Source organism: Colletotrichum lupini, chromosome 3, assembly GCF_023278565.1.
Source record: "Colletotrichum lupini chromosome 3, complete sequence".
Taxonomy (NCBI): Eukaryota; Fungi; Ascomycota; class Sordariomycetes; order Glomerellales; family Glomerellaceae; genus Colletotrichum; species Colletotrichum lupini.
In genome coordinates this window covers 7,335,392-7,362,925 of record NC_064676.1, presented here as the reverse complement: position 1 = coordinate 7,362,925, position 27,534 = coordinate 7,335,392, and the positions used below count along the sequence as shown (strand labels likewise).

General features: G+C 35.4%; 5 protein-coding genes across 5 annotated transcripts; 2 read left to right on the top strand and 3 right to left on the bottom strand.

The window, feature by feature from the left end:
• Positions 1-1,654: 1,654 nt before the first annotated feature.
• Positions 1,655-1,888, bottom strand: CLUP02_06942 (uncharacterized protein; the record flags this gene model as incomplete). Its single annotated transcript, XM_049285939.1, has 1 exon — positions 1,655-1,888. The coding sequence occupies one exon, from the start codon at positions 1,886-1,888 to the stop codon at positions 1,655-1,657; it is 234 nt and encodes a 77-aa protein (XP_049143082.1).
• Positions 1,889-7,695: 5,807 nt separating this feature from the next.
• CLUP02_06941 (uncharacterized protein) lies at positions 7,696-9,675 on the bottom strand (the record flags this gene model as incomplete). The annotated part of the gene is made up of 6 exons (XM_049285938.1): positions 7,696-7,715; positions 7,923-8,007; positions 8,062-8,179; positions 8,259-8,532; positions 8,588-9,451; positions 9,516-9,675. The coding sequence occupies 6 exons, from the start codon at positions 9,673-9,675 to the stop codon at positions 7,696-7,698; spliced, it is 1,521 nt and encodes a 506-aa protein (XP_049143081.1).
• Positions 9,676-16,977: 7,302 nt separating this feature from the next.
• Positions 16,978-17,382, bottom strand: CLUP02_06940 (uncharacterized protein; the record flags this gene model as incomplete). Its single annotated transcript, XM_049285937.1, has 2 exons — positions 16,978-17,009; positions 17,061-17,382. 2 exons carry the CDS (start codon positions 17,380-17,382, stop codon positions 16,978-16,980), a joined length of 354 nt encoding a protein of 117 aa, XP_049143080.1.
• Positions 17,383-20,024: 2,642 nt separating this feature from the next.
• CLUP02_06939 (uncharacterized protein) lies at positions 20,025-22,725 on the top strand (the record flags this gene model as incomplete). The annotated part of the gene is made up of 4 exons (XM_049285936.1): positions 20,025-20,639; positions 20,698-21,438; positions 21,521-22,435; positions 22,657-22,725. 4 exons carry the CDS (start codon positions 20,025-20,027, stop codon positions 22,723-22,725), a joined length of 2,340 nt encoding a protein of 779 aa, XP_049143079.1.
• A 3,568-nt stretch (positions 22,726-26,293) lies between these two features.
• Positions 26,294-26,614, top strand: CLUP02_06938 (uncharacterized protein; the record flags this gene model as incomplete). Its single annotated transcript, XM_049285935.1, has 1 exon — positions 26,294-26,614. A coding segment is annotated over one exon (321 nt), but the record flags the coding sequence as incomplete, so codon positions are not given.
• Positions 26,615-27,534: the final 920 nt, after the last annotated feature.

Genomic DNA, 27,534 nt, shown 5'->3' with positions numbered 1-27,534 from the left:
GCAACTTCTCATATAGTAATTCAACTATATTACTCTCTTTACTACAAAAACCTCTTTTATATACGCTTATATCCCCTATATTCATATATTCTTGCTTCTATATAAATATTCACTCTTTATATTCTTTATAAGAATATCCCGCATTACCTCGTTAAAGCTATACGTGCTAGACTTTCCCTTTAATCTTACGAACTATTCGTAATTTAAATATGCGGAGGTTTATATATTTTTTTAGGTCGTATAGGATAAATCGATAGACCCCTCGATTACGAAGAGTATTTGCTTCGATAAGATCTAATCCCTTATACGGCTTTTTAATAATTATAATTACGCCTTCTTTACGTAGTTTAATTACTAGCTCGAAATCGGCTTTCTCTTTTACTATATAAAAGGTATTAATTACCTCGTTGCTAGTAATAAATTACCGCGTTAGGGCTTGCCGTCGTAGTCTTTTATAACGTCTCGCTAGTAGTATTAGTGCCCTTTTAACAATTTCCTTTTCTTTATCGTTTATTAATACTACTACGACGATTTTATTAAGAATGATTTCTTATACCTCTACCGCGGGTTATATAGTTTCCCCTAGCTCTTTTTCTTTTTATAAGTTAAAAATCACCTCGTTAAGATCTATATAGTACGGTCTAACTACTATAATTAATACTTTAAGTAGCTAGTTGCGATCTCTCGTAACTATATAAGAGCGCTCGTTAACGGAAATTAACTTATATAGCCTAGCTTATTATTAAGTAATTTTACGCTATACTCGTATATCCGAATTTAGTAATATATTTAAATTATCTCCTATATCGGGCTTATTGCGCGTAATAATTACCTTATTAATTTACTTTTTTACGCTTACCTCGCGCAATACCTATATTACTTTTTTAACTACTTAGGCTCGTTAGCTTATGCCTAGCGACGGTAGCGAGGCTAAGGTCGTTCTTAAATATACTCTAAATACTAATAGCGTTAGTATAAGTCCGTTAGGCCCTATAATATCGTTATAGTATTTAAGTACTATCTAGAGGCATTCGTTATTAATAAAATCCGGATTTTCCTTTTTAATAATTCTAAACGCCCTTTTTAACTACTAGTGTGCCCTTTCTACCTTTTTAATATTATAGTGCGCTTTAACGGGTACGACTTTTAGCTATATACCGTAGGCCGTCGTATTATCCTTAAATTCTACTAACTTAAAGCTAGTACTAGTATCGGTTCTAATACCGTCTAGCGGTCCCTAGTATATATCGATCTAGCTTTTTCGTAGGGCTACCCATACTATTTTTACTTATAGATCCTAGAGGAATTGCCCTACTTAGAAGGATATAGCTACGTCGATTATATATAGTACTAGCTTACTATTTAAATAGAAGATATTAATAACGATTTCCTAGTTAAAGTTAAGCTTATTACGTAATTTAAACTTAAATCTATATAGGCTCTACGTATTTATTTAGTATTAGTAGTATACTTTCGTTAACTACTCTAGCGCCCCTATTTTAATATTATTATTACCTAATTGTTTTAAGAGGTTATATAGCCTCGTGACCGATAGGTGCCCAAATCTCTAATATAGTCTTCTAAGCTTACTTTCCGTTAGGTAATTAATTAACTTCGTGTTATTAATAAGCTTTATAAACGCATACCCCTATCGTTATTTAACTACCTCGAAGTGCTTATTACTAGAGATTTTATTCCTCGTATTATTAAATATAATACCTAGTCGATCTATGTCTTTTAGATATAAGAGAAATAGGGTATTAATAGGTAAAATATAAAAAGTTATCGTTCCGAAGTGCGTCTCTACTTTTATTATACTTAGGGCGATAATTTCCTTACCTAGGCCGAAACTAATCTTTATAATACCCGCCGTCGACGTATTAAGCATTACTAGCGCGATTTTCTATAGCGCTTAGAATTACCCTTTTCCTTTAGTTAATTATTATAATACCTTAGTATTTAGGATAATCTTATAAAAATCGTCTAGTCCGTACTTTTCGCTCGTATAAAATACCTATACGAGCTTAATATTTAAGGGATCTAAGTAATATAAAAAGGACCCCTCTAGCTACCCCTAGATTTGCTTAGTACTATATTCCTTTTTTTTAAATATTAAGAGAGATAGCGTCTTCTCCTTAATCGTTAAGAAAATAGGCTTTAGCCCTATTAGATTCGCCCTTTTAGCCGCCTCTATATTTATTATCTAAGGGACCTTTTTTTATTATCTATAAATAAAAGCCTACTTATTAAGAGCTTCTACTACCCTCTATTTATTTAGCCTCGTATATCTTCTAAAGGCTAACGGGGCGAAAAAAGAGTAGTTAATATCGTCGATTTCGTTATAATCTAATTCGTTAGTATAGGGGGTAAGATCTTCCTTATTTTCTAAATCTCTTATAGGGGGTATATACTTTAGGCCGCTACTTTAGCTACCGTCACTAGGTTCCGTACCCCCGGATCTGCCCTTATATATAATAAGGAATTAATTAAACCGACGAGGGCTAGTTTTACTATTTATTACCCTCGACTTTTTATACTATTCGTACGATTTAGTACGCTCTTCCTTAAAGTAGTTACTTAACTAATATCTATTCTTTTTATAAATATAGTATTACTTTTTTTATTACCCTATTTATAAGTTAAATCTCTACTTATTTAACGAATCTAGGCCTCTTTATTAGTAATTACTATATCTAACCTCTTTTCCTTTTTTATTATACGTTCGATCGACTTAATATTATTAATAAGGGCCGTTATATACTTAGAAGTAGGTTTAGCGCGGCATTTTCGCTTTAATATTAAAACTAGATCTTAGCTTCGAGTAGAGCGTCTCGTAGTTTTCGGGTACCTAGTATAAGGTAATTTTTGCTTCTAATATACGCTAGACTATAGTATAAAAATATCCGACTTTCCGCTCGTTTATCCTCTTATTTAGCTAAGTTTTCGCTAGCTTATTAATTCGATCGATAAGCTCTTTAAGGATCTTTATTTATAATTTACCCTCTATTATCCTAGCTATAGATATAAAAGAAATTGCTCATAGCTTAAATAGGAGCTCTAGGTTCTTATTATAAGTCTTAAAGTAGCTTTGGATTACGTTAATTATACTAAAAAAGTCGTTTTAATTAAGATTACGCACCGCTTCGTAATAATAATTAGAGGCTTTACTTACGAGTACGATATTAATTACCGAATAGTACTAGTATTCCCTAATTCCGACTTTTTTATAATAATCGTAAAACATCGTTAGGGTTTTTTATAAGACCTTATACTTCCCCCCAGAGTATAATTTCTCTTTTGGGAAGATCTTTTTAAAGTCTATAAATTACTTTATATTCGCTATTAGGTTTTTAATATCTATATACGAACCCTGCGTTATTACGTACTATTAGTAACTTCGGGTCGTTTACTTCTTTTCTTATTAGCTAATCGGTACCGAATTTCGTATTAATAATAGTAACGAGTTATAGATCGAAATAGGTAGAATTATCGATTATCGTACTTCTAGCACTATATTTTACCTTAGTATATCCTTTTATAACGATAGATTTCTATTAGTAATTATAAGGAGGAAATCTAGGTCGTTTACCCTTTTTCTAAATTTATTAAAGCGATTATACGCTCTATCGACCTATACCTAGTTCTATAGTACGAATTCCTCCTTTATAATTATCGCTACTAGTATTTCGTATAACTCTTACGATTATAATTACGCTAATAATACCCCTCGCCCGTAGAGGAATTTATTAACTACTTTTATAATTCCTAGGCTTACGCTTACGAACTATTCGTCTAGCTAATAACTAAGGTCGTCTACAATCTTATAAAATAGGGGTTACCCCTATAGCCCCTTTTTCTTATAGACCTTAGTTAAATAGATTAATACCGCGTCTATTTACTTACCGTTAAGCTAATCCGTAATTCTATATATCTACGTCCCCTAATAATCCGGGTTAATATTTACTTACTTATAAGGGATTAGGATTTTATTTAGGATTAGGTTTCGTCCTCTCCTTCCTTACCCTAACTTACTAAGGGTCGTGCTTTAACTTATACTTATATTAGTAGTCGCTAGCGTATTTAATCTTAACGAGGATATATTTAATCCGCGCGCGGGTCGTAGTAAATCCGTGCTTTTACTACTTAACGAATTTATTAGGGTTTAGGAAATTCCCGCTTCTTTTTACTATCTCGCTATTACTCTCGTTTTTATTATTTTTAGCGATTATTACTACCTTTCTAAATCGCTAGCTATCGTACTTACTAAGATCCTCCTTTTTATTTAGTAAAAAAGGGTAGGTTTTAGTAGTTCCTTTTAATAATAGTAGCAGTAGACGTTTATATTACTATAAGAAAATATAATAATTAGTCTCGGGATCTTTACTAATTACCGATTTTCGTTATCCCGTATACTTCTAGCCTCCTAAGCCTCGTACTATTTATAATCTCTAAATAGCTTCCTTAGTTAATTTTTTAAAATTAGTAATCTCGTACCGGGAGCTAGTATAAAAAAGAAGCCCTTTAGCGGCCCTTTAGAGGATTCTTTTTTTTTTTCCTTAGATCCTCGTTTTTTTAGCCTTTTCTTAGGCTAATAATAACTCTAGCGGGAGGTTATAGGACTACTTTAGGGTAGCCGCCTTTTTTTTAAGTTAATCTCCGAGATCCGTAATACTCTTAGCTCGATATTATTAGGACCTCTAAATCCCCTCCTCTCTTATTAGACCGTCCCCTATACTATATTCCTAAGTAATACCCGGGGGGTAGTTAAGGGAGCTACGAGGAGGTCGTTTAGATCGCGGGCCGGCCGTAGAAAAATCGTTTAATAAAAAAGCTACTCGGGGTAATAGCAAAAGGCTAGTCGCTTAAGTAGTTTTATTAATTAACGTAGTTTAACGTAGTAAACGTCGACCTCTCGTAGGTAGTAAAGGGCTACGATTGCTCGATTCCGTGCGGTATTTAAAAATTACCCTCTTTTTTATCTATTTCTATAAAGTTAATTAGTACAAATCTCCTATCCCGTACGGTATTAAGAAGTCGTCTCTTTTATATAGCGAGATACCTTACTAATCTATAATAATAGAATTTAACTACTAATTAGTATTAATATCCCTATTATAAGGTAGTTAGTTCGAACTATAGTTAACGAAGAGATTAATTAAACTATATAAATATCTGCGTAGTAAGTATAAAAAGGAGGTTCTAACCGTAAGTTAGGCTAGCTACGATAATCGTAAATAGGGCCCCTAATTAGCCCCTGCGCAGTCGGCTATATACCGCGGTCGAATTGGACTTCTAATCCGACAATACCTAATACTTTTTAGGGAAACTATCTACTATCGAAAAATTAAAGACTAATAAACTTCTCGCTGGCGAAGTTAAAACCTTATAGATCCTAAAGATGGATTATCTACCTATCCCTATAGAGGTCCGTAAGGAACTCGCGCATTTCTATTAAAAGGGATGCCTGCCTGCATCCGGAGACAGTGCTTTTAGGTGTCTGATAAGTGGAATAAGCTCTTGCCTAATTACAACCTTACTCAGCCTGGAGAGCTTTTGACTGAGGCTTGGACGAAGATTGAAGCTAGAGAGAAAGAGGTCTTTCAGGATTATTGGTTGGCTCTCGGGGGTTATGCAGCAGTGGGATAGGGTTATCCACCTATGTATAGATTGTTGCGAAGCTTTTGCAGGGTAAGATGGAATTGCTAAGTCTCATAGAGCTCCTATGCACTAGGCGGTTTAGCTACAAGCTATGGTTCATTTGTCCGAAATTGAGATAATTCCTTGGATATATGTTCGTAATCTCATAAGTCGACCTACCCCCTTTTGGCCACCCCCCCCTTTTGGCCACCCTATCAAAACATAGTACCAAAACATCGCCACTAACTATACTTAATTAATTAACTATCTTCTATTACTATAATAATATAGTCATTATTCTCCTTAGGTAATTCGACCCCTACGAGTTAACTAGGACTAACTAGACGGTTACTAAAGTCCTCCTAAGCTCTCTATATATCCTAAATATTTACGAACCTAGTATTTAAGTTTATTAATATACTCTTCTTTTTCCGCGGCTTTAATCAGTTAACTTTAGCTTTTAAAACTCGAATATAATACTAAGATATTACTAAATAGTAGGCTTACTCGCTAAATACCTTTTTTACTTTTTTAAATAGTAGTCGTTAAGTATTATAGTCTAAACTAAGCTTTATAAATAACTTTAACTAATTATAGAGCTCGCTAGCCTTCTTAAGTATTAACTAGTTAATAATAGACGCCGCTAATACTTAGTTAATAGCTTTTTTAGTATTACTAGTCACTTACTTAGTATTTATAGTCTTTTTAATTAGTATAACTAAGTTAAGTAGGACTATTAGATTAGTAAGTAATCTAGCTATATTAGGGAGATATAGTCTAGTTACTTTCTACTTACTTCGTATATTTAACGACGTTAGACTAGCTAAACGAGCTTTCTAATAGTAGCTTAAGAAGTACTACTTTTTAACGATAATAGAATTATTTACTATATCCTCTTTACTAAGCTCCTTTTTATACTTAAACTTAATAGGTCTAAAAATAGCTATATTTAACGGCTAGAGGATATAAGAAGTATATAGTAATAAGAATAGTAAGTAGACGTTATTTTTATAGTATTCCTATATAAATTCTATTATTATATAACTCCTATAGCTATTTAGAACTAATAATCGAGGCTTATTAAGTATACTAAGCCCCCTAAGGGGGGGGGGTCTTAGTTTATAATAAGAACACTGTTTTTAACTACTTAAGGGCAGTCTTATTAGTCGTCTAGCTATTATTTATTATTATAAACTCTTAACTAGTATAAGGGTTAAGTTTAAATAGAAACTACTACTACTATACCGACTTTCCCTTATATATAACTAGTAGTTTAATAGCTCGACTATTAATAAAAATATACTCGATTATAAATACCTAAGCACGCAAACTAGGCTCTTTTTTTCGTATTACTATAGTCTTTATTTTATTTAAAACTAGGCTATTAAATCCCTTATTCTCTAGGATACTAGTCTTATTTATATTATACTTATTAGCCTGTTTAATATTACTAATCTTTAGTATATTAAGTAATCTAAACTATAACTTAATTATATTAATAGTAGCCCTATTTAGATACCTCGAATTAATAGTACGACTTTTCTAAACCTTAATTAATAAGTTCCTCCTTAAGAAAGCGTCTATTTATCTCTTTTTAAGAGGATTTATATCCCCCTAAGATCTTAGAACTCGCTTAGCGAATTTTATAAACTATTTATAAGTTAATATAATACTTAGATTATACTAAATACGAACTTATTAAGTTGGCTAGTTTTCCTATTATAAAAGAAGCCTCTAGAGGTCTACGAATACTATTACCCTCGTTTAGTAACCTCTCTTATAGTTATAAAGAGTTAACCTTAGAACTCCGAACTTAATCGAGGCCCGATTAACTAAGAGACCTCTTCTAATAGCCTTAAGAGCCTAAATAACTTTATTTTCGGTATATAAGATTATTATATATTGATAAATAAGTATATAAAAAAGAATTATATTTAGACGATTTTTATAATTATTGTGGTGGTTTGAAAATCGTGGGTAGGGTTTTAATGCGGTAGCTAGGATGGAGAAATGGGGTGGCCAAAAGGGGGGGGGGTGGCCAAAAGGGGGTGGGTCGACTTACATTATTGAATCCACAACTCGCATTCAAGTCACCTCAATTCAAAACCGATAAAAAACAGCCAACTTCGATTTTCATGGTGACTCTCAACTTAATGAACCATGCTGCCACAAGGATATTCCGCCTGGGTAAATCGCGGTAATTAGCTATCCAGGCATTTCCAGGCTTATTGAAGCTCACGTCGAGTCTACGTCCCCCATTTATACGTTCGTTATCTTCCCATCACCAGATTGGGTCTGATACTTCATCAGGGTAAGCAGGTTGCCTTGGGAATCAAGACTCAGTCCGTTAAAAGTGAAAACATTGCCAACCTGTTGTTATGTTACTATATTGACAACGCTTCTTAGATGCTAGGTTTTACTTACTGGCATCACAATCTGACTATTCAGTGAGCTCAGACTATTAGAGAGCTGTGCCTGATACATCGCCCAAACAGATCGGGCGACAGGAGCAAGGCCGTTTGTCATCTCATTCATCAACGCTCTGTCACTTGTTAGTAAGGCCGGCACATACTTAGAACGACAATGCAAGATTGAATGGTGGAAAGAAGAACGAAACGTACGTAGGGTTGAAGATGCTCCGGCTGAAAAATGATCCAGTCTTATTGATTATTACTTCGAGTCCGTTTCCAGAAGCGTTTTCCTCCTTGAGTACTAGCCTCTTTTGGCCAGGATTATCAGGATCGTCTTCCATTGGGGGAAGCTTTGTGTTATCTCCGTCGACTGAAAATGTCCATCCACCTTTTGAGCCGGTTGCGACGTTATAAGCCAGGTTGATAGGAGTTGCTGTTGTTTCGGCTGAAAGGATGCCGGAGTATGGGTTCAAGTATTTCCAACCTGCGATACATGTTAAGAAAAGGAACCTTCAGTGACAAATGTCGTTTGAACTTACTTGCTTCCACGGTCTGGAGATACTTTATCCAGAAAGATGCCACTGCTGAAATACTCAAGGTCCGAGCGGCGTCAACCGGCATCTGCTGGCCAGCATAGTTACTTGTGATACTGACCGTGTTGTTCCAACTCCCATTGTAGTTGAAGTAGTCAACGTCGCTACCGCTTGTATCGGTATGCCAGGTATTGTTAGTCGCGAAACTGTTAAATGAAGTGAAGTTTGTCGCGTTCGAATCTGTATGTACGGTGACGTCTTTCAGGGTAGGGTTGGGAATGGCAAAGAAGTCTTGTAACTGCTTGACAATATACTGATCTCTGAAAGCCTTTGCAGACACTGCCAATGTACCGTCATATTGAGGGCCACCAGCAGGGCTCGGGGCATCGGCGCCAATAGACTTAAGGAAAGGGACAGCGAATACGCCAGCGTTACCATTCTGCGTGACGTTTGTCAACGGCGTAATTGGCCCCAAAAGCATCAAGAAGTTCAGCGTCCCATAGCCATTTGGCTGATGGCTCACACTAAACTGAAAATTTTGAGGATCGAACTGTGGTGTTTGGGGCAGAGGCTTCGGATCAACCTGAGAGATGCCGTATCCTAGAACAAAGGGATTTTCCGGAGTCGGCAACCCGTTGCCTGATGAGGCGACTGTCGTAGGAGAAGATGGGGGCGCAAAACGAGTTGTAATAGCAATGATGAAATTTGTAACAGCCTGTTGGTTTGTCACAGTGTTCCCTGTTGCGTCTGCCATCTGGAACGAACTTGCGAGCGTAGCGGTCTCAAACAAACAGAAAAGGGAAGCTGGTTGGAAGGATTTGTTGTCAATTGCCTTCTGAAGCTCCGCACTCGTAGAAGGGTGGAGATACTCTGTGCTCGTCAGTGATGAGTCTAATGAAGCCTCTCGTTATTGGTAAGTGAAAGGTTCACTGACTGGCTTCGATATCCTGGATATCGGCGCTGTCAAGTTCGCAATTAAAGCTAAAAGTCCACCCATTGATGTTCTCGCTCCTCAACACTGGATCGCCCTCGCTCTCATCCCAGTACTTGAATGTACTATCGAGAGAGGGGTCTTGAGAAGATCTAGTTAGCATGGTATTGTTAGGCCTCGCCGGTCAGGCCTCTTTAGTTAAGGGATAGCTTAGGGGGTATAAAGAGGGGGACTAAGTAATAAAGGAGTAGCTTAAGTATATATAGAGCGCTAGTAGTATACCTCGAGGGAAGGGTAGATTTTAGTAATTCCTTTTTTAGACCTTAATAATAGTTAGCCTTTATAAGCTTCTTTTTTATATTATATACTTATTAATAATTTAAAATCTCTATTTATAAAAAGGACTAGGTTAGAAGCTTAAAATATTAATAAGAACGAGACATAGTAAGAGAGCGTAGTTAGCGCTATAATAATAAAAAAATAACTCTTTTTTATCGGACCCCTTAAAATTACCTCCTCCTTAATAAATAATATAAAAACGAAGTATAATAAGACGAATAACGTAATAATAACGTAAAAGGACCGTATTACTAAGAGTATTAACGAATTTTAAATAAAATAGCGAACTTCTTACCCTTACTTATTAATATTTAAACCAAACGATAAGTAATAAGTTAGTAAAACTATAAAAATAGGAACAATAATTAGAAAAAGAAATCCTTATTATAATATACGAAAAGTACTTATATAAAAGATAAGTAGATTTAGAATACTTATAGAGCTTTTTAAATAGCCCGGCCCTTGCGCTAAGGGCTATAATCTTAATTATAATAGCTTCGGACGTTAGTTTTAATATAAATAAGAATATAAACCCCCGGACTAAGGATAGTTCGATAAGTAAAGCTATATTTAAAGCGCTATTTAAATAACGATAAAGTAATAAGTTCGTATTACCTAAGCCCCTATTTACTAACTCCCTCCCGACTTAAATAAGTACTATAAATAGAACGTTTACGTTTAGGCCGCTATCCCTCTTTAACTTATTATATATTAATAAATTAGTACGGGATTTATAAAGCTTCCTCTTTAATTATTATTATTACTTCGATTTATAAACTTAATAAATAAGAATAAATTATAATAAAGTAGTATATATAGTTAGCTACTTAAGTAGTAATATAAAGACCTCTTAGATATATTATATTTTTAATTATTAAAGGACCCCCGGGTTTATAATAGACTAGGTTATATAAAAAGAACTAGAGACCTTTTTATAAAATAACTTATTTAATTTTACTAACTAAGGAATAGTAGTAAGGATATAATTAAATAGCGCTTTATAAAGTTAAAAAGAGAAAGTTAATAAGTTCGTTAGCTATATTAATAAGCTCGAGATAGAACTAAAATATATTTTAATAGAGAAATAGAGGATTTTCATATTAATAAGTAAGCTACGGCCCGAATTATATTTTATAATAGTATTATAAATAGAACTTCTGCGGACTTACTTATAGCTAGTATTATTAATAAGACGTATTAAATAATCCTTATTATTAATAAGGAGCTTATAAACGTCCCCTAGGCGATATTTTAATTTAAACTTAAACGAGCTAGTGGGAAAATACTAGGGCGCTAATAAGTTAAATACGTAAGGAATATATTATAACTTACTTAGTAAAGATATTACGTATTATAATTATAAAAAGACTAGTTATATTATAAGGGATTATTTATAACTACGGGAGTAGTATTAATAATACTATAATTATAGTAAAACTAGGTACTTTATTAATAACTACCTGAGCGTTATATACTATAGATATAATTAGAAAGGGTATAAGGCTATTAGTTATTAATTAGACTTTGCCTTAGCCGAGTAGTACGGACCGGTAACGAGCTCGAATATTATTTTAATAAGGAGAGTAACTAGTAATTAATAAGGGTAGCGCTTAAACGTTTTAATTTATATATACCTAAACTATATATAGGAGAAGCTAAGCGCCCTTATTAATTTAAGAATAGAAGGGAACGTAGTTAGTATTAGTTTACTTAATAGTTTTAATACTAATTTACGAATTTACTTATTACTATAGTTAATAAATATAGAGAGTAAATAAATAAAAACGCTAAGAAGCTACTACTTACGGCTTCGAATTATTAATAGCGATTACGTAATAAAGATATAGCTATATCGCTTCGTAATAACTAATATTGCGGCGCCTATACTTATCCTTAGTTTCCCCTAGCTAGAGGATATCGACTTATTAATTAGTTAGAAATAAAAAAAGTAGTAGTATTTAATTTACGAACGATATATCTACTTAGACGCTTTAAAAAAGGGGCTATTAGACGACTTAGTTTTAGTAATACTTACGTATATTATAATTAACTTAGTTATAAATAATAACGTAATATTAGCGAGCGTAACTAAGGATTAAAAGCTATATTACTAAGACTTTAATAACTTATTTTTAGAAAAGAAGGCTATTTTATTATTAAATAGAGTATTATATAATTACCGTATTAAGCTAGATAACGCGGCGCCTATCCTTTAGGGACTTATTTACTTATTATTAAACTATAAACTTAAGATTTTACGTAACTATTTAATAAGAATAGAGGCTAGGGGCTAGATACGCCCTTTTATAAGCTCGGTAAGAGTACTTATCTTTTTTATATTAAAAAAAAAAGGAGAGCTACGACTTTACGTTAATTATAAAGTAATTAATAAGATTATATAAAAAGATAGAACGCCGCTATTACTAATTAGAGAGATATTAAATAGACTATTTAATACCTCTATTTTTATAAAGCTAGACCTTAAGAACGTATATTACTATATATATATAGCTAAGGGTAATAAGTAGAAAACGGCTTTTTATATTAGATATGGGTAGTTTAAGTACTTAGTTATATTTTTCGGGCTAACTAACGCGCCCGCGACTTTTTAAGTATATATTAATAACGTTCTAAGCGGCTTAGTTAATACTATTTATATTATATACTTAAATAATATTTTAATATATAATAATAATTACGTAGTATATAAAGAGTACGTACGTAGCGTACTATAGAGATTATAGTAATAAAACTTATATTTAAACGGTAGTAAATATAAGTTCTATATATTATATATAGGATTCTTAGGGTATATCGTATTTAATAAAAGTATAAAAATAGAACTTGCGCGTACTAAAGTTATAGCGAATTAGCTATTTCCGAAGAGCGTTAAAAATATATAAACGTTTTTTAAATTTACGGGGTTTTATTATAAATTTATTAATAATTATACTAAGATAACGGTATTTTTAATAAACTTACTAAAGAAAGTAAAACCGGGATAGTTAGAGCTATTAATACTTACCGTAGAGTTATTTAAGAGGCTATTAGTAATATTTACTAACGTGCTAATATTATAATATTTTAACCCTATTTTATTTATATAGTTATAAATAGACGCTTTAGCTCGAGCTATTAGCTTAGTAATTACGTAATTATCTAAGGGTAATTAGTACTTAATTATTTATAAGTTAAGGAAATTAATAAATATAGAGAGCTATTACGGTATAAGAGATATAGAGCTATTAGTTATTATAAACGTATTAAAAAATTAGTAATATTACCTCGTTTATAGCCGAGATTAAGTCGTAGTATTTATAAATTATTTTAACTTATAGTTTTTAAATATAAAAAAGAGATTAAACGAGAGATAGCTATACTAATTGGATAAACTTATAATATTTAATATTAAAATTAGGTTTAAGCTAGGTATAAAGAACTTAGTAAATAAATTATTATAAAGACCTAATTATAATAAAAGTAATAATAATAATAGAGCAAAGGAGCTATTATTAAAAATAAGAAAAGACCTCTATAATACTAAAAAATATATAAAAGCTTTTTAAAGTTATAATAATTAAGTATACGAGGACGAGCTACGAGAGTAGTTCTTAAATAAAAAGGATAGTAAGTATTTTAGAAATAGAATTAGTAATAATATAGAGAAATAAGTAAAGGAGGTTAAGAGCTCTAGCTCGAGGGAACTCTAAGGAGTATTTTAAAAAGTATAACGGGGCTACGAGCTTAGGGTATTAAAGTTATAGTATAGTACTTAAAGAGCTATTTAAGCTTATTATTAGAATTATAAATTACGAGCTACTCGTTTTATAAGACTTTAATATAATAAGAGTATTTAAAATAGTAATTAATAAAGAGGGGTTATTAATAATAAGTTAACTACGGGCTATTTAATAAAAGGACGCTTTTATAAAAAATAAGTAGTAAATTAAAAAGAACTAATAGCCTTACTTAGTTAAAAAAAAGTAATAATAGAGCTAAGTATATAACTTAAGAAGGTTATTATATTATAATAGCCGCGCTTATATATTACTATATAAGGGGCTAAAGAGGGAGGTTATTAAAATATATTACGATATACTTATAATAAGATATTATAACGTAAAATAGATAATAGCGCTATTAAAACGCTATTATTATTAAAATAGAGTAAGTAAGGATATAAAAAGTTATATTAATATTTATATAATATATTAGCGGATACAGCTTTATTATTATAAGCTATATAGCTTATTACGCCCCCTACTTATTTTAGTTAGGCTATAGTAGGAGATATTACTAAATTTTATTATAAGCTTATTTATATTAATTATACTAATTAAGAAGCGCCCCTATAACGCAGTACTCGTTATAATAAACCGATTTACGAAGTATAGTATTTATATTACTACGAGGACGACCCTTATAGCCTAGGGATTCGTAAACCTCTTATTTATAAAGATTTTTATTAAGTTTAAAATACTTAGAGGGATCGTTTTTAATAGGGGGTCGTTATTTATAAATAAGTTTTAAACTTATTTTTATTACCTCTTAGTAATAAAGAGGTATTTTAATACTACGTTCTATTTATAAACGGATAGTTAAATAGAATAATAAAACTAATACTTAGAATAGTACTTTTATTATTTTTATACTTAGGATTAATTAAATTAGGCATAGCGTCTTTACTTAGCTAAGTTTATATATAATAACGCTTAGTATTTAGTAATTTATAAAGCGCTTACTAAGGCCTTATTTAGGTTCTTATTTACGTATTTTATATTAATTTTAATAAGGGCTCGAGACGGTATATAAAATATTTTAGTTAAGGAGCGTGTAGCCCGACTACGAGCTAATTAAAAAGCTTTACGACCTTTTATATAAAAAGTACGCGAGATATATAAGTAATAAGTTAATAAAGCTAGGATAGATATGTTATATAAAATAAGCAACTAAGTATTATTATTAAAAAAGAATATTAATAAGTAGCGTCCTAGCTAGAAGTTAGTTAATAAGTATCTAGGCTTATTTAAAGTTAAATTAATAATTAGAATAGTAAGGGTCGCTTATTAATTAGATATACTAACGTAGTATAGAATATACGATATATTTTATATATCCTTACTCGAGCCGTATTAATACTATAAAGAAGCCCCTTAGAAACCCTTACTTATTAGGGATATAAACGGGGAGCTATTTTATAAAATAAAAAGTATTATATAATATAGAGGGCTAAAAAGGAGGCGATAATACCTAATCTAGTAGAAAGGATATAATAATAATAAAAATACGTAAGAGCTAGCTAAGTATATTAAAAACGTAATAATAATTAATATATATAAAAAACGAGTTTTAATTAGGTAGCGCGCCTTAGTTCTTAATAAGCTTAATAACGTAGCGAACTAGGTATTAATAACGAAAAAAAGGGGGCTATATAGCTGTAACTAAGTAGCGTAAACGCGCTAATTACGAACTATTTTTTTAATTTTTATAACGCGCGGGAGGACCGTTTTTATTTATAAAAGAACTGCCCTTATGCGTAAAAGGGCTGCCCTAGTTATTATTTTAAGGGTTATTATAGAAGAAATAATCTCCTTATTATTAACGAATTTATAAATAATTAATTACGAATACGGAGCGTAAGTAGGGCGACTATATACTAATTAAAATATTATTTAAGCGGCGTATTTTGTTATAAATAGTACGAAGTAGTGCGATTATAGCGTCGTTATAGGATAAAAACGTATTATAAGAAGAGCTTATAGCTACTTTATTATTATTATTATTAATAACGGGGGTCGAGCGGGCCTTTTTATTAGCGTGCTTAAGCGCCCTTTATATATTATTAATAGCGATTTAATAAGTTTATTAAAATTATAAAGTAATATTAGTAACCTAAATAGTAATAATAATAGAGCGATAATAGAGTAATAAACTTTTAAATCGTAAATATTATTATTTAAAATAAGAGCGGTGCTCTATAGGGTTCGGATTATAGATTTTATAAACTTAGGGACTTGAAATATTATTAATATAATATATAAAAGAAGTAATAGAATAGCGACTACGCTAAGTACTTACCGTATTTTTATAAAAATAGTTTTATATAGTATACTTAATATAACGCACGCTAGATTTTAAAAAAATATTAAATAAAAGAGCGAACTAGGGGCTATAAATTATTAACTTAGCTAATTATAGTACTCGGTTTTTAGATTAAGCGCTTTATATATAACGTAAGCGGGGTAGGGGAGCGGGCGTACCTAGCTAACCCTAATTTTCTTAGCGTTCGTTTTTTTTATTTTTTAATAAGAGTTTATAATAGTTAATATAAGTAATATATAAATAGTAATATATGTATAAGGTTAGGGTAAGTAAAGGGAATATTAAGCTTTTTAAATAAACCGTTACTACTATTATTACTAAGCGTACCTATAGCGCTAATAACTATTTTATTATTAATAATAACGACTTTATAATTAAGAGCTATATTTATATTAAAACGAGTTAGTAGCGAATACGGAACGATTTTATAAGAAACTTACTTAGGCACGGGAAGTATATAAAAATAAGGATCTAAGAGATATTTATTAGCTATAATATTTACGTAACGAGGGAGTAGTATAGACGTTAATAAAAATAAGAGATTATATATAAAAAGGATAATTATAAATAAAAAAGAAAAAAAGAATTTAGAATTGTAATAGCTTACAAAGGGGTTAATATTAGTAAATAAAAATAAGGTAATAACTACTTAGGTACTAGCGGTCGTAAGGACGGCCTATAAATAAGAGCGACCTAAGTATAGAATTATAGGGCTATTATTTAGAATAAGGGGTCTATATTCGGGCCGATAGGCACTACTTATACCTACCCTCGTACTATATATTTAAGGACCTCTTAAATAAGGGATTAACGTAATATATATAAACTATAAATAGGCTTTAGGACAAAGCCTAAGAAAGAGAGTACTTTATTAAGCCTTATTAATTAGGCCTTATTAATTAAGGAATAGCTTAGGGGGTATAAAGAGGGGGACTAAGTAATAAAAGAGTAGCTTAAGTATATATAGAGCGCTAGTAATATACCTCGAGAGAAGGGTAGATTTTAATAATTCCTTTTTTAGACCCTAATAACAGTTGGCCTCTGTGAGCTTCTTCCCTGTGTCACACACCTATTGACAGGTATCCTCAAGGCAATTTGATAACTAACCATATAGCGGTACGCCTTTGCTCGGGTCACCGGGGGAGCTAGGAGAGTTTGTAAGAAACTTGAATGCAAGTTTAACCACTCTAGCATTGTCCACATTGGCAGGGAGATTCATTAACACTTGAGGACATTCGATAGTGCCATAGATGCCAGCTTGGGATTTTGGCGATGGTTTGAGAACCAGGGAGTGATTGATCAGGTATTTGCTGTCATCGTCGGCAAGGGGAGTTAAGAAAAGATGTAAAAACTGGGCGTTCAATGCGTCTTGCGTGATTGACAGGACAAGATCAAATTCAGACAACGTTCCAGGAGTAAAGTTAGACATGGTGTATATAGGTGGTATAGTTCTTGTTAACGGAGACCTCAGAGCCAGAGAACGTATAACAGCGGTATGGATTGGTACCGTTGAACGATTCTTATATTCACCCAGAGCTTTGCGATTTCACTTCACGCAAATTCCCTACCAATTGTACGCTTCTAGAGCACACTAACAACATCTTGATACTGTGACATTTGTTTAGCTCTTTTCGAATTAATCTGCATATGCAACCAACAAGGTGTTGCGGTCTAGAATCGCCGTGACGCCGTCAATGAGCCTTGATGATTCGCCAGGTTCTGTAGTCGAAGCTGGAGCGTAGCCTGTAGACCCACAAATCAGGCCACTTCGAACAAACCAGTACTGTAAAGGGCCAAAAGCCGAGACATTGAACAGCAAATATTCAGCTCTCCACGACTCCGGCAACCTTTAACAAAGTGATACTGCAGAAGCTGAATATATCACATATTCCGTTCTCGGAAGGTCAGGCCACTTTAAAAACGTGCGCTGCAGAGGTTTACACTATCACATATTATTCAGCTATCAACACCACCAATTAGCAAGACTAAAATAAGCCCCTGTTCTGAAAACGTCCTCAACCCCGCACCATTATCATCACATGTCCTCACTGTCTTTCGCTTCTAAAACAAAAAGACCTTTTTTCCATAAGCTTGGCTGTAAAAGTCAATTGAAACATCCATTGGGTGGGTTGGTCCCAGGCAGTCTCGACCTGTAGACCCCATTGGTCTAAAAGGTTTCTTGGCAAATGCGAAGCAACATTCCCTGCACTATCAACAGATCTCGGATCTTCTCGTCCGGATTTTATAGAGACTGTGCTTATAAACACCGTCGTACTCGCTTGGTGCAATATAATGGATAGGTACCAGCTTTACCAACTCCTCCACTTCATCTAATCTAAATCAAGTGTCCTCATTATTGTTCAGAGAACCTGCACGTTATCACAATCTCTTCTCACAAGTCCTAAGTCTGCTCAGTACTCAATCTAAAGCTGTACCAATGGCGACCGCTCAGCTCACACCAGTTCTCACAGTCAACACGGCGGTTCCGGCCCCCGTATCTGTGGTTCAGGACGACGGCAGTCTGAAAGTCAAGCTAGTAGTGACGCAACGGTAGGGCTCAAGGTTTGCTCTGAGTTTACTTCCTACACTGCACCTGTCACGGCATTCGGGGGTGTCTCCAAGCTCGCCCTTATTCAAGATAAAGATGGCCAGCCAATGGCTTTTTCTATCGGTAACGACAATGTGCGCCCCTTCCGTCTAAAATATCGATCACATCGCACTAATAGCATATTAGCAACTCTATTGCCTTCGTCATGTTTTCGGGAACTACGAAGTGTGGCAGACCTACAAGATCAGTCCAGTAACTACTGCTGGCTACACGGTCCAAGTCTATGATGTCACGCAGGCTATCACTGAGAAATCTAATACGATGGTGATAGCCTGCGTGTCAGCCGATGCAAGTCAGACACAGACATTGTTTACTGCGGTAGTGGACCTAGGAGCCTTTGACCCAGCTTGCAAGTAGCCCTCTTCCCACATCTTGACATTTTTCTAACAGTCATAGCGCTTAAATGGGTAACCCGTTCCAACAAGAGTGGGTCAAGTGCTTTGAGCATCACTGCTTTGAGCTGTGGTGGCTCTACTCCGAAGGGACAGGGCATCATAGCTCTAGGAACCAAAGCTACAGGTAGCCTTCTTGCTGACAACTACACCATATCCGCATTACCCGAGAATATGGATCCTGCTCCCGTTGCACCCCCGCAACACTACAAGTCAAGGGCGAGGATATCCTGCCAGCAGCTCCCGCTATTCTGCCACCAAGTGTGGCTGCGGCCGCCACACGACCGCCGGTCTCGGGCATATACGTAAGCTGGGCTCTGCGTAGTCAGTATTTATAGGCTAGGCTAATTAGAGGCCGTTAATTAACTTGAATTATTTTAGTAAAAAGTACGGTAATCGACGCGTTAGCCTAAGTTAACGTATTAGCCCAAGTCGACGTATTAGCCCAAGTCGACGTATTAGCCTAAGTTGATATATTAACCTAAGTCGACGATTCCGTCGAATTAGGCTAAGTACCTAGCTACTTAATTAACTAACTATCTAATTAACTAACTATCTAATTAACTCGCTTAAAAGGCTAGTAGTTTATAAACGAGGTTAAGGATTTGCGACGCTTATTTAGGTAGGTTAACTTTGCGAGGCGTTACTACTTTTGATCGCAACTAGTAAGCTAGCCTCTTAGGTAGCTTTATTAATAGGGTAGAGAAGCGCTAGCTATAAAGTAAGTAGTCGTATTAGTAAACGAAGGGATCGTTAACTTTGCAATTATTCCCTTCTTATGGTATATTAACGTTGGGAATAGTTTTAATTAGTAGTAGCGGTAGCGGTAGCGATGGCGAGGTCGACGAAGTAGTGGTTAGAGGTAAGTGTGGTAGGTAGGTAGCTGGGTAGCTGGGTGGGTGGGTATGGGTAGCTGGGCTCCGGGCTCGGAGGTAGCGGAGGTTAAGCCATAGCCTGGTGGCAGAATAGCGGGAGCTGCTGGCAGGATATCCTCGCCCCAAGTCAATTTTACAAGTTGCTCCTGGTAATCTTTCAGCGGGATTTTTTCAAGGAACATTTACTTTGTTCGATATGGCCGACGGGACAGTAGGCGGTTCCTTTTCCAACATGGACAATAGTCTTACTGTTCAACTTGACTTCGATGGCCTTGGCGATGTGCATAGTCTGTTTTCATCTCCAGCCCCAAGTGGTTTTACAGATTTGTTTGCTGCTTCAGATCATGGTATCGCGTTCTTCCCCCAAAATACCCCCGATGCCGCACCGCAAGTTGTCTTGCCTTCTATCTCGTGCAAGCAGGTGGTCGTTTCACAATATGATGTGAATTTGGTGGGTTTGGCTGTGTCGACTGCCAATGAGCTCTACTATTTTGAGGGAACCAGGGCCAAGAAAGGCTCATCCAGTATCTCTTGGTTGGCGTCTGGCCTGCCCATACGCGCTGATGTGCTCGAAATATCAACTCAGTACAACGTGGCTTCCGGTTCTACGGAACTCATCTATATCACCAACAGCGATAAGACTGTCAAACACCTTTACCTCACCCCTCAATCATTTCTTTGGCAGGAGCATATTATTGCCGTTCGGCCTGCAGATGGTCAACCTCCATCGCTTACTTATGCCGCGCACGTAACGTCTATTCACCCATTCAGCTCTGTTACGGGCAGTTCCCTCGGAGCTGACTACCCTCTGGTAAGCTAGCCTATACCTAATCGTTTATAGTCCGGCCTCTAACACTGGTTATGTACAGAGTATTTCCAGTGAGTGGGCTTACGTCACAATCAACAAGAGCACATATACTCTCAACACTGCAGAGCCCATTTCCGTGGTCACCGACAATTCAGGTTCCGTCAACATTGTGCAGCGAATCAATGACTCTATCGCCTGTCCACATTACACCGTTATGTTAAGCCAGTTTGGTACCACCGCATCTGTTTCAGTTGACCCAACACAGCGCATCTCAACGCAGCTGCCAAAATACAACACTGCGGCATCACTTCAGAATGCAACGACCACTGACGGCAGGCCAGTCAAGTTCCCGGATACCACCAACTTTGACGCTGCAGCCAGCGTTCTGGATAAGTTCAAGACTGTACAAAACACAGTCTCCAACACGACAGTCAACGCTTTGGCGGTGAATAATTCTACCGAGTCTTTTACTCTAAAGGAAAATGGAGTGCTCGAGAAGGACGGTGGTAGCTGGGTCACAGACGTCGTTACAGACATTGAGTCCTTCTTTGGTGATGTCTGGGAAACCATAAAGTCAGGTCTGTCGGCGGGGTTCAAATTTGCAATGAACGTATTGAACGGAGCTGTTTCGATCCTGGTATCTATTGCCGGCAAGGTCTTCCGCTTCGTCATCACCACTATGGTTGAAGCAATCCGCTCGTTTGCGGGATTCTTGAAGTCCGCACTGGGAATCGACATTACGGGATTTCTTGATTGGCTTGGCTTCATTTTTGACATTGACAAGATATTGGAAACTCAAGTTGTAAGTTGTCCAGGTGCTCCAATTCTACTTTCTCCCCTATTCATCTTTGAAGCGAAAGCTGATCAGTGTGTGATGCTCTTAGACTGTTAATAAGGCCATCGGGTCAGGCATAGACTTCATTAGCTACAGTGTCGAAGCCTTGCAACCAGTCATTGTCCAAATGTTTGACACTATTAAATCCCAACTCGAACAGTGGATACCGGACACGAGAGAAGTACCTCCGAATACCGGTGAGACGAACTTCTTCACAAAACTGATTGGTTTCATCTTCGACAACCCAATTGTCAAACTGCTTGGCCAGTTCAATCCTCTCGGCTGGGTCATGAAACAAGCTGACGATATTTTCGGCGACGTGATCCAACTACCGGATTTGTCTGGTCTAATTGGAGTCATCATGGCGGCAGTTGGGAAGACCTTTGACGAAGAAGTGACGAATATCGTCAAATTGCTTTCCGATGTTATGCAAAAGTTCACGTCGGTCTTCAACGGAAAGACCACTGCGTTCACAGCAATCGGTCAGCTTCTGGGTGATGCATTTTGGACCCTCCTGGACGCTGTCAAGATTATTATTACGAATGTCGTGGAAGTCATACCGAGTATTATGGCCGAATTTTGGAAAGTCCTGACCTCGCCCATAAAGCTACCCATAATTTCGACACTTTGGGAAGCATTCGTCGGCTCTGATACGCCTTTGAGCTTCCTCAATGCCTTGACAATAATTCCTTCTTGGGTCCTGAACATCTACTCAGGAACTGTGTTTGGGAAGATGCCGTTCGACCCAAGCGTATTTGGAAATCCGGATGAGTGGTTCCCTTCGAAAGACCAAGTCAATACCTGGCTGCGACCCCGTTCTTCCCCTCCAATGAAATTCAGGGCCTCGGCCATGCCAAAGTCCGAGAATTCAACAAAATCAGACTCAAACAGTTTACTGTTTGCCAGTCTGAACGAGACAACAACAAATTCGGAAACTGCAAATGAGATCAGTGGATTTCAGAGAGTGAGTCATCACGGCGCACTGTCTTCGAAACATTTCCTCAATACTGACGTTGGATCTAGGTTGACCTCTGGTTGTGCATAATATGCCCTTTTGTGACTAGTATCAGCTCTGCTATCGACGCAGGTTGTATATTGGTGGATGCAAATGCAGCAAGAAGTCAGTCTCCCAAAGAAGCATTTACAGGAGTATCTTGTAACATTGACCCTTTTTTTTCGGAACAGATGCGGAAGCCAATGTTAATCGAAACGCACTTGGACCTCCCGGCACAGAACACGAGTTGCGGGACATAAACCAACTGTTGGATTGGAAGTCCAATTTAACCGCGGCATATAGCCGACTGCGCAGGGGCTAATTAGGGGCCCTATTTACGATTATCGTAGCTAGCCTAACTTACGGTTAGAACCTCCTTTTTATACCTACGCAGATATCTAGATAATTTAATTAATCTCTTCGTTAACTACGGTTCGAACTAATTACCCTATAATAGGGATACTAATATTAATTAGTAATTAAATTTTATTATCGTAGATTAGTAAGGTATCTCGCTACGTAGAAAAGACGACCTCTTAATACTACACGGGATAGGAGATTCGTACTAATTAACCTTATAGAAGTAGACGAAAAAAGAGGCGATTCTTAAATACTGCACGGAATTAAGTAATCGTAGCCCTTTACTACCTACGAGAGGTCGACGTTTATTATATTAAACTACGTTAGTTAACGGAACTACTTAGGTAATTAGTATTTCGCTATTGCCTTAAGTAGCCTTTTTTATTAGATAACTTCCCCGCGGCCGGCCCGCGATTAGAAATTAACTAGCTAAATTAATAAAAAGAATTCCCCGTACGACGATTACCTACCTAATCGACTAGCGTAACGAACGGGCTTAATAATACGGTATAAAAAAGTACTACGCAATCGAAGAAGGGGATTTTTAAACGTAGATATTCTTACTTAGTAACGAAGGTAACTTTATAGGAGTTATTAAGCTAAGAGATCTACGGTATATAGAAAAGTTTATTATTATAGGGATCTTATAGGTACGCCCTTAAGCCTGCGATCTAGATAACTTCCTCATAGCTCCCTTAACTACCCCCCGGGTATTACTTAGGAATATAGTATAGGGGACGGTTTAACGAGGGAGGAGGGGATTTAGAGGTCCTAATAGTATCGAGTTAAGAGTATTACGGATCTCGGAGATTAACTTAGGAAAAAGGCGGCTACTTTAAAGTAGTCCTACGACCTCTTATTAGAGTTATTATTAGCTTAAGAAAAGGCTAAAAAGACGAGGATCTAAGGGAAAAGAAAAGAATCCTCTAAAGGGCCGCTAAAGGGCTTCTTTTTATACTAGCTTACGGCGCAAGATTACTAATTTTAAGAAATTAGTAACTAATAAAGATCTTAAGACTAATTATTATATCTTATTACGGTAATATAAACGTCTACTACTACTATTATTAAAAAGAACTATTAGAACCTACCTTTTTATACTAGACGAAAAGGAGGATCTTAGTAAGTATAATAGCTAGCGATCTAAAAGGGTAGTAGTAATCGTTAGAAATAGTAAAAACGAGAGTAGTAGCGAGACAGTAAGAGGAAGCGGGAATCTCTTAGACCTCGATAAATTTATTAAGTAGCGAAAGTACGGATTTACTACGACCGGCGCGCGGATTAGATATATCCCTATTAAAATTAAATACGCTAGCGACCGCTAATATAGGTATAAGCTAGAGCACGACCCTTAGCGAGTTAGGGTAAAAAAGAAGAGGACAAAACCCGATCCTAGATAGAATCCTAATCCTTTATAAGTAAGTAAATATTAACCCGGACTATTAGGGGACGTAGATATATAGAATTGCGGATTAGCCTAACGGTAAGCAAATTAACGCGGTATTAATCTATTTAACTAAGGTCTATAAGAAAAAGGGGCTATAGGGGTAACCCCTATTTTACAAAATCGTAGACGACCTTAGCTATTAGCTAGACGAATAGTTTATAAGCGCAAGCCTAGGAATCGTAAAAGTGGTTAATAGATTTTTCTATAGGCGAGGGGTATTACTAGCGTAATTATAATTACGAGAACCTTACGAAATCCTAGTAGCGACGATTACGGAGGAGGAATTCGTAATATAAACCTAGGTATAAGTCAATAGGGTATATAATCGCTTTAACGAATTTAGAAAAAGGGTAAACGACCCAGATTTCTTTTTTATAATTACTAACAGTAATCTATCGTTATAGAAGGATATATAGAGGTAAAATATAGTACTAGAAGTACGATAATCGATAATTCTGCTTATTTCGATCTATAGCTCGTCGCTACTATTAATACGAAATTCGGTGCTAATCGGTTAGTAAGAAAGGAGGTAGACTACCCGAAGTTACTAATAGTACGTAGCGACGCAGGGATCGTATATAGATACTAAAAATCTAGTAGTAAATACGAGGTAGTTTATAGACCTTAAAAAGATCTTCCTAAAAGAGAAATTATATTCTAGGGGGAAGTATGAGGTCTTATAAAAAACCCTAACGATGTTTTATAATTATTATAAAAAAGTCGGAATTAGGGAACACTAGTACTATTCGGTAGTTAATATCGTACTCGTAAGCAAAGCCTCTAATTACTATTACGGAGCGGTACGTAATCTCGATCGAAACGACTTTCTTAGTATAATTAACGCAATCCGAAGCCGCTTCGAGACTTATAATAAGAACCTAGAGCTCCTATCTAAGCTACGAGCGATTTCTTTCGTATTTATAGCTAGGATAATAGAGGGTATATTGCGAATAGAAATCCTCGAAGAGCTTATTAATCGAATTAATAAGCTAGCAAAAACCTAGCTAAATAAGGGGACTAACGAGCGGAAAGTCGGATATCTTTATACTATAGTCTAGCGCGTTTTAAAAGCGAAAATAACTCTATACTAAGTACCTAAAGACTACGAGACGCTCTACTCGAGGCTAAGATCTAGTTTTAATATTAAAGCGAGAATGCCGCGCTAAACCTATTTCTAAGCGTACGACGGCCCTTATTAATAATATTAGGTCGACCGAATATATAATAAAAAAGGAAAAGAAGCTAAGTACGGTAATCGCTAATAAGGAATCTTAGATTCGTTAAATAGGTAGAGATTTAACTCGCGAGTAAGGTAACGGAAGAAGTAGTGTTTTATTTATAAAAAGGATAGATATTAGTTAAGTAACTACTCCGAAGAAGAGCGTGCTAAATCGTATGAATAATATAAAAAATCGAGGGTAGTAGATAGCAAAACTAGCCCTTATCGATTTAACTAATTCCTTATTATATATAAGGGCAGATCCGGGGGCACAGAACCTAGCGAAAGTAGCTAATTTAGCGGCCTAAAGTACCCGCACTTTATAAGAGATTCGGAAGATAAAGAAGATCTTACCCCCTATACTAACGAATTAGATTATAACGAAGTCGACGATATTAACTACTCTTTCTTCGCCCCGTTAGCCTCGGGAGGATATACGAGGCTAAACGAATAAAAGGTAGTAAAAGCTCTTAATAAGTAGGCTTTTATTTACGGATAGTAAGGGAAGGTCCCTTAGATAACGGATACGGAGGTAAGCAAAAGGACGAATCTAATAGCGCAAAATTCTACTCTCTTAATATCTAAAAAAAAGAGATAGGGTGCTAAGCAATTCTAAGGGCAGCTAGAGGGGTCCTTTTTATACTACTTAAATTATTTAAATACTAAGCTCGTATAGGCATTCTACGCGAACGAAAGGTACGGCCCAGATAATTTCTATAAGATTATCCTAGATACTAAGGTATCGCAATAGTTAATAAGAGAAAAAGGGTAATTCTAAGTACTATAGAAAATCGTATTAGTAACGCTCAATACGTTAATAGCGGGCATTGCGAGGATTAGCTTCGGCCTAAGTAAAGAAATCGTTACTCTAAGTACGGTAGAAATAGAGACGTACTTCGGAACGATAACTTTTTATATCCTACCCGTTAATACCCCATTTCTCCTATATCTAAAAGATATAGATCGACTAGGTATTATATTCGATAATACGAGGAACAGAATCTTTAGTCGTAAGTACTTCGAAATAGTTAAACAACGATGGGGGTACGCGTTTATAAGGCTTATTAACGATACGAAGTTAATTAATTACTTAACGAAAAGTAAACTTAGACGACTATACTAGAGATTTAGCTACCTATCGGTCGCGAGGCTATATAACCTCCTAAAGTATTTAAGTAATAATAATATCGAAATAGGGGCGCTAGAGTAGTTAACGAAAGTATATTATTAATACTAAATAAATACGCAGAGCCCACGCAGATTTAAATTTAAATTACGTAATAAGCTTAACTTTAATTAGGAAATCGTCGTCGATATTTTCTATTTAAATAGTCGACCGGTCCTATATATAATCGATAAGGCTATATTATTCTAAACAGGGCAATTCCTACGGGATTTATAAATAAAAATAGTATAGGTAGCTTTACGAAAAAGCTAGATCGATATATACTAGGGACCGCTAGACGGTATTAGAACCGACGCTAGTATTAGTTTTAAGTTAGTAGAATTTAAGGAAAATGCGACGGCCTACGGTATATAGTTAAAAGTCGTGCCCGTCGAAGCGTACTATAGTATTAGAAAGGTAGAAAGGGCGTACTAGTAATTAAAAAGAGCGTTTAAAATTATTAAAAAGGAAAATCCCGATTTTAATAACGACGAATACCTCTAGACGGTACTTAAATATTATAACGATACTATAGGGCCTAACGGGCTTATACTGACGCTTTTAATATTTAGAGCATATTTAAGAACGACCTTAGCCTTATTACCGTTGCTAAATATAAGCTAGCGAGCTTAAGTAGTTAAAAAAGTAATACGGGCACTGCGCGAGGTAAGCGTAAGAAGGTAAGTTAATAAAGTAATTATTGCGCACAATAGGCCCAATATAGGGGTTAATTTAGATATACTCTTAAATTCGGATATATAAGTATAGCGCGAAATTACTTAATAATAGGCTAAGCTATATAAATTAATTTCCGTTAACGAGCGTTCTTATATAGTCGCGAGAGATCGTAACTAACTACTCGAGGTATTAATTACGGT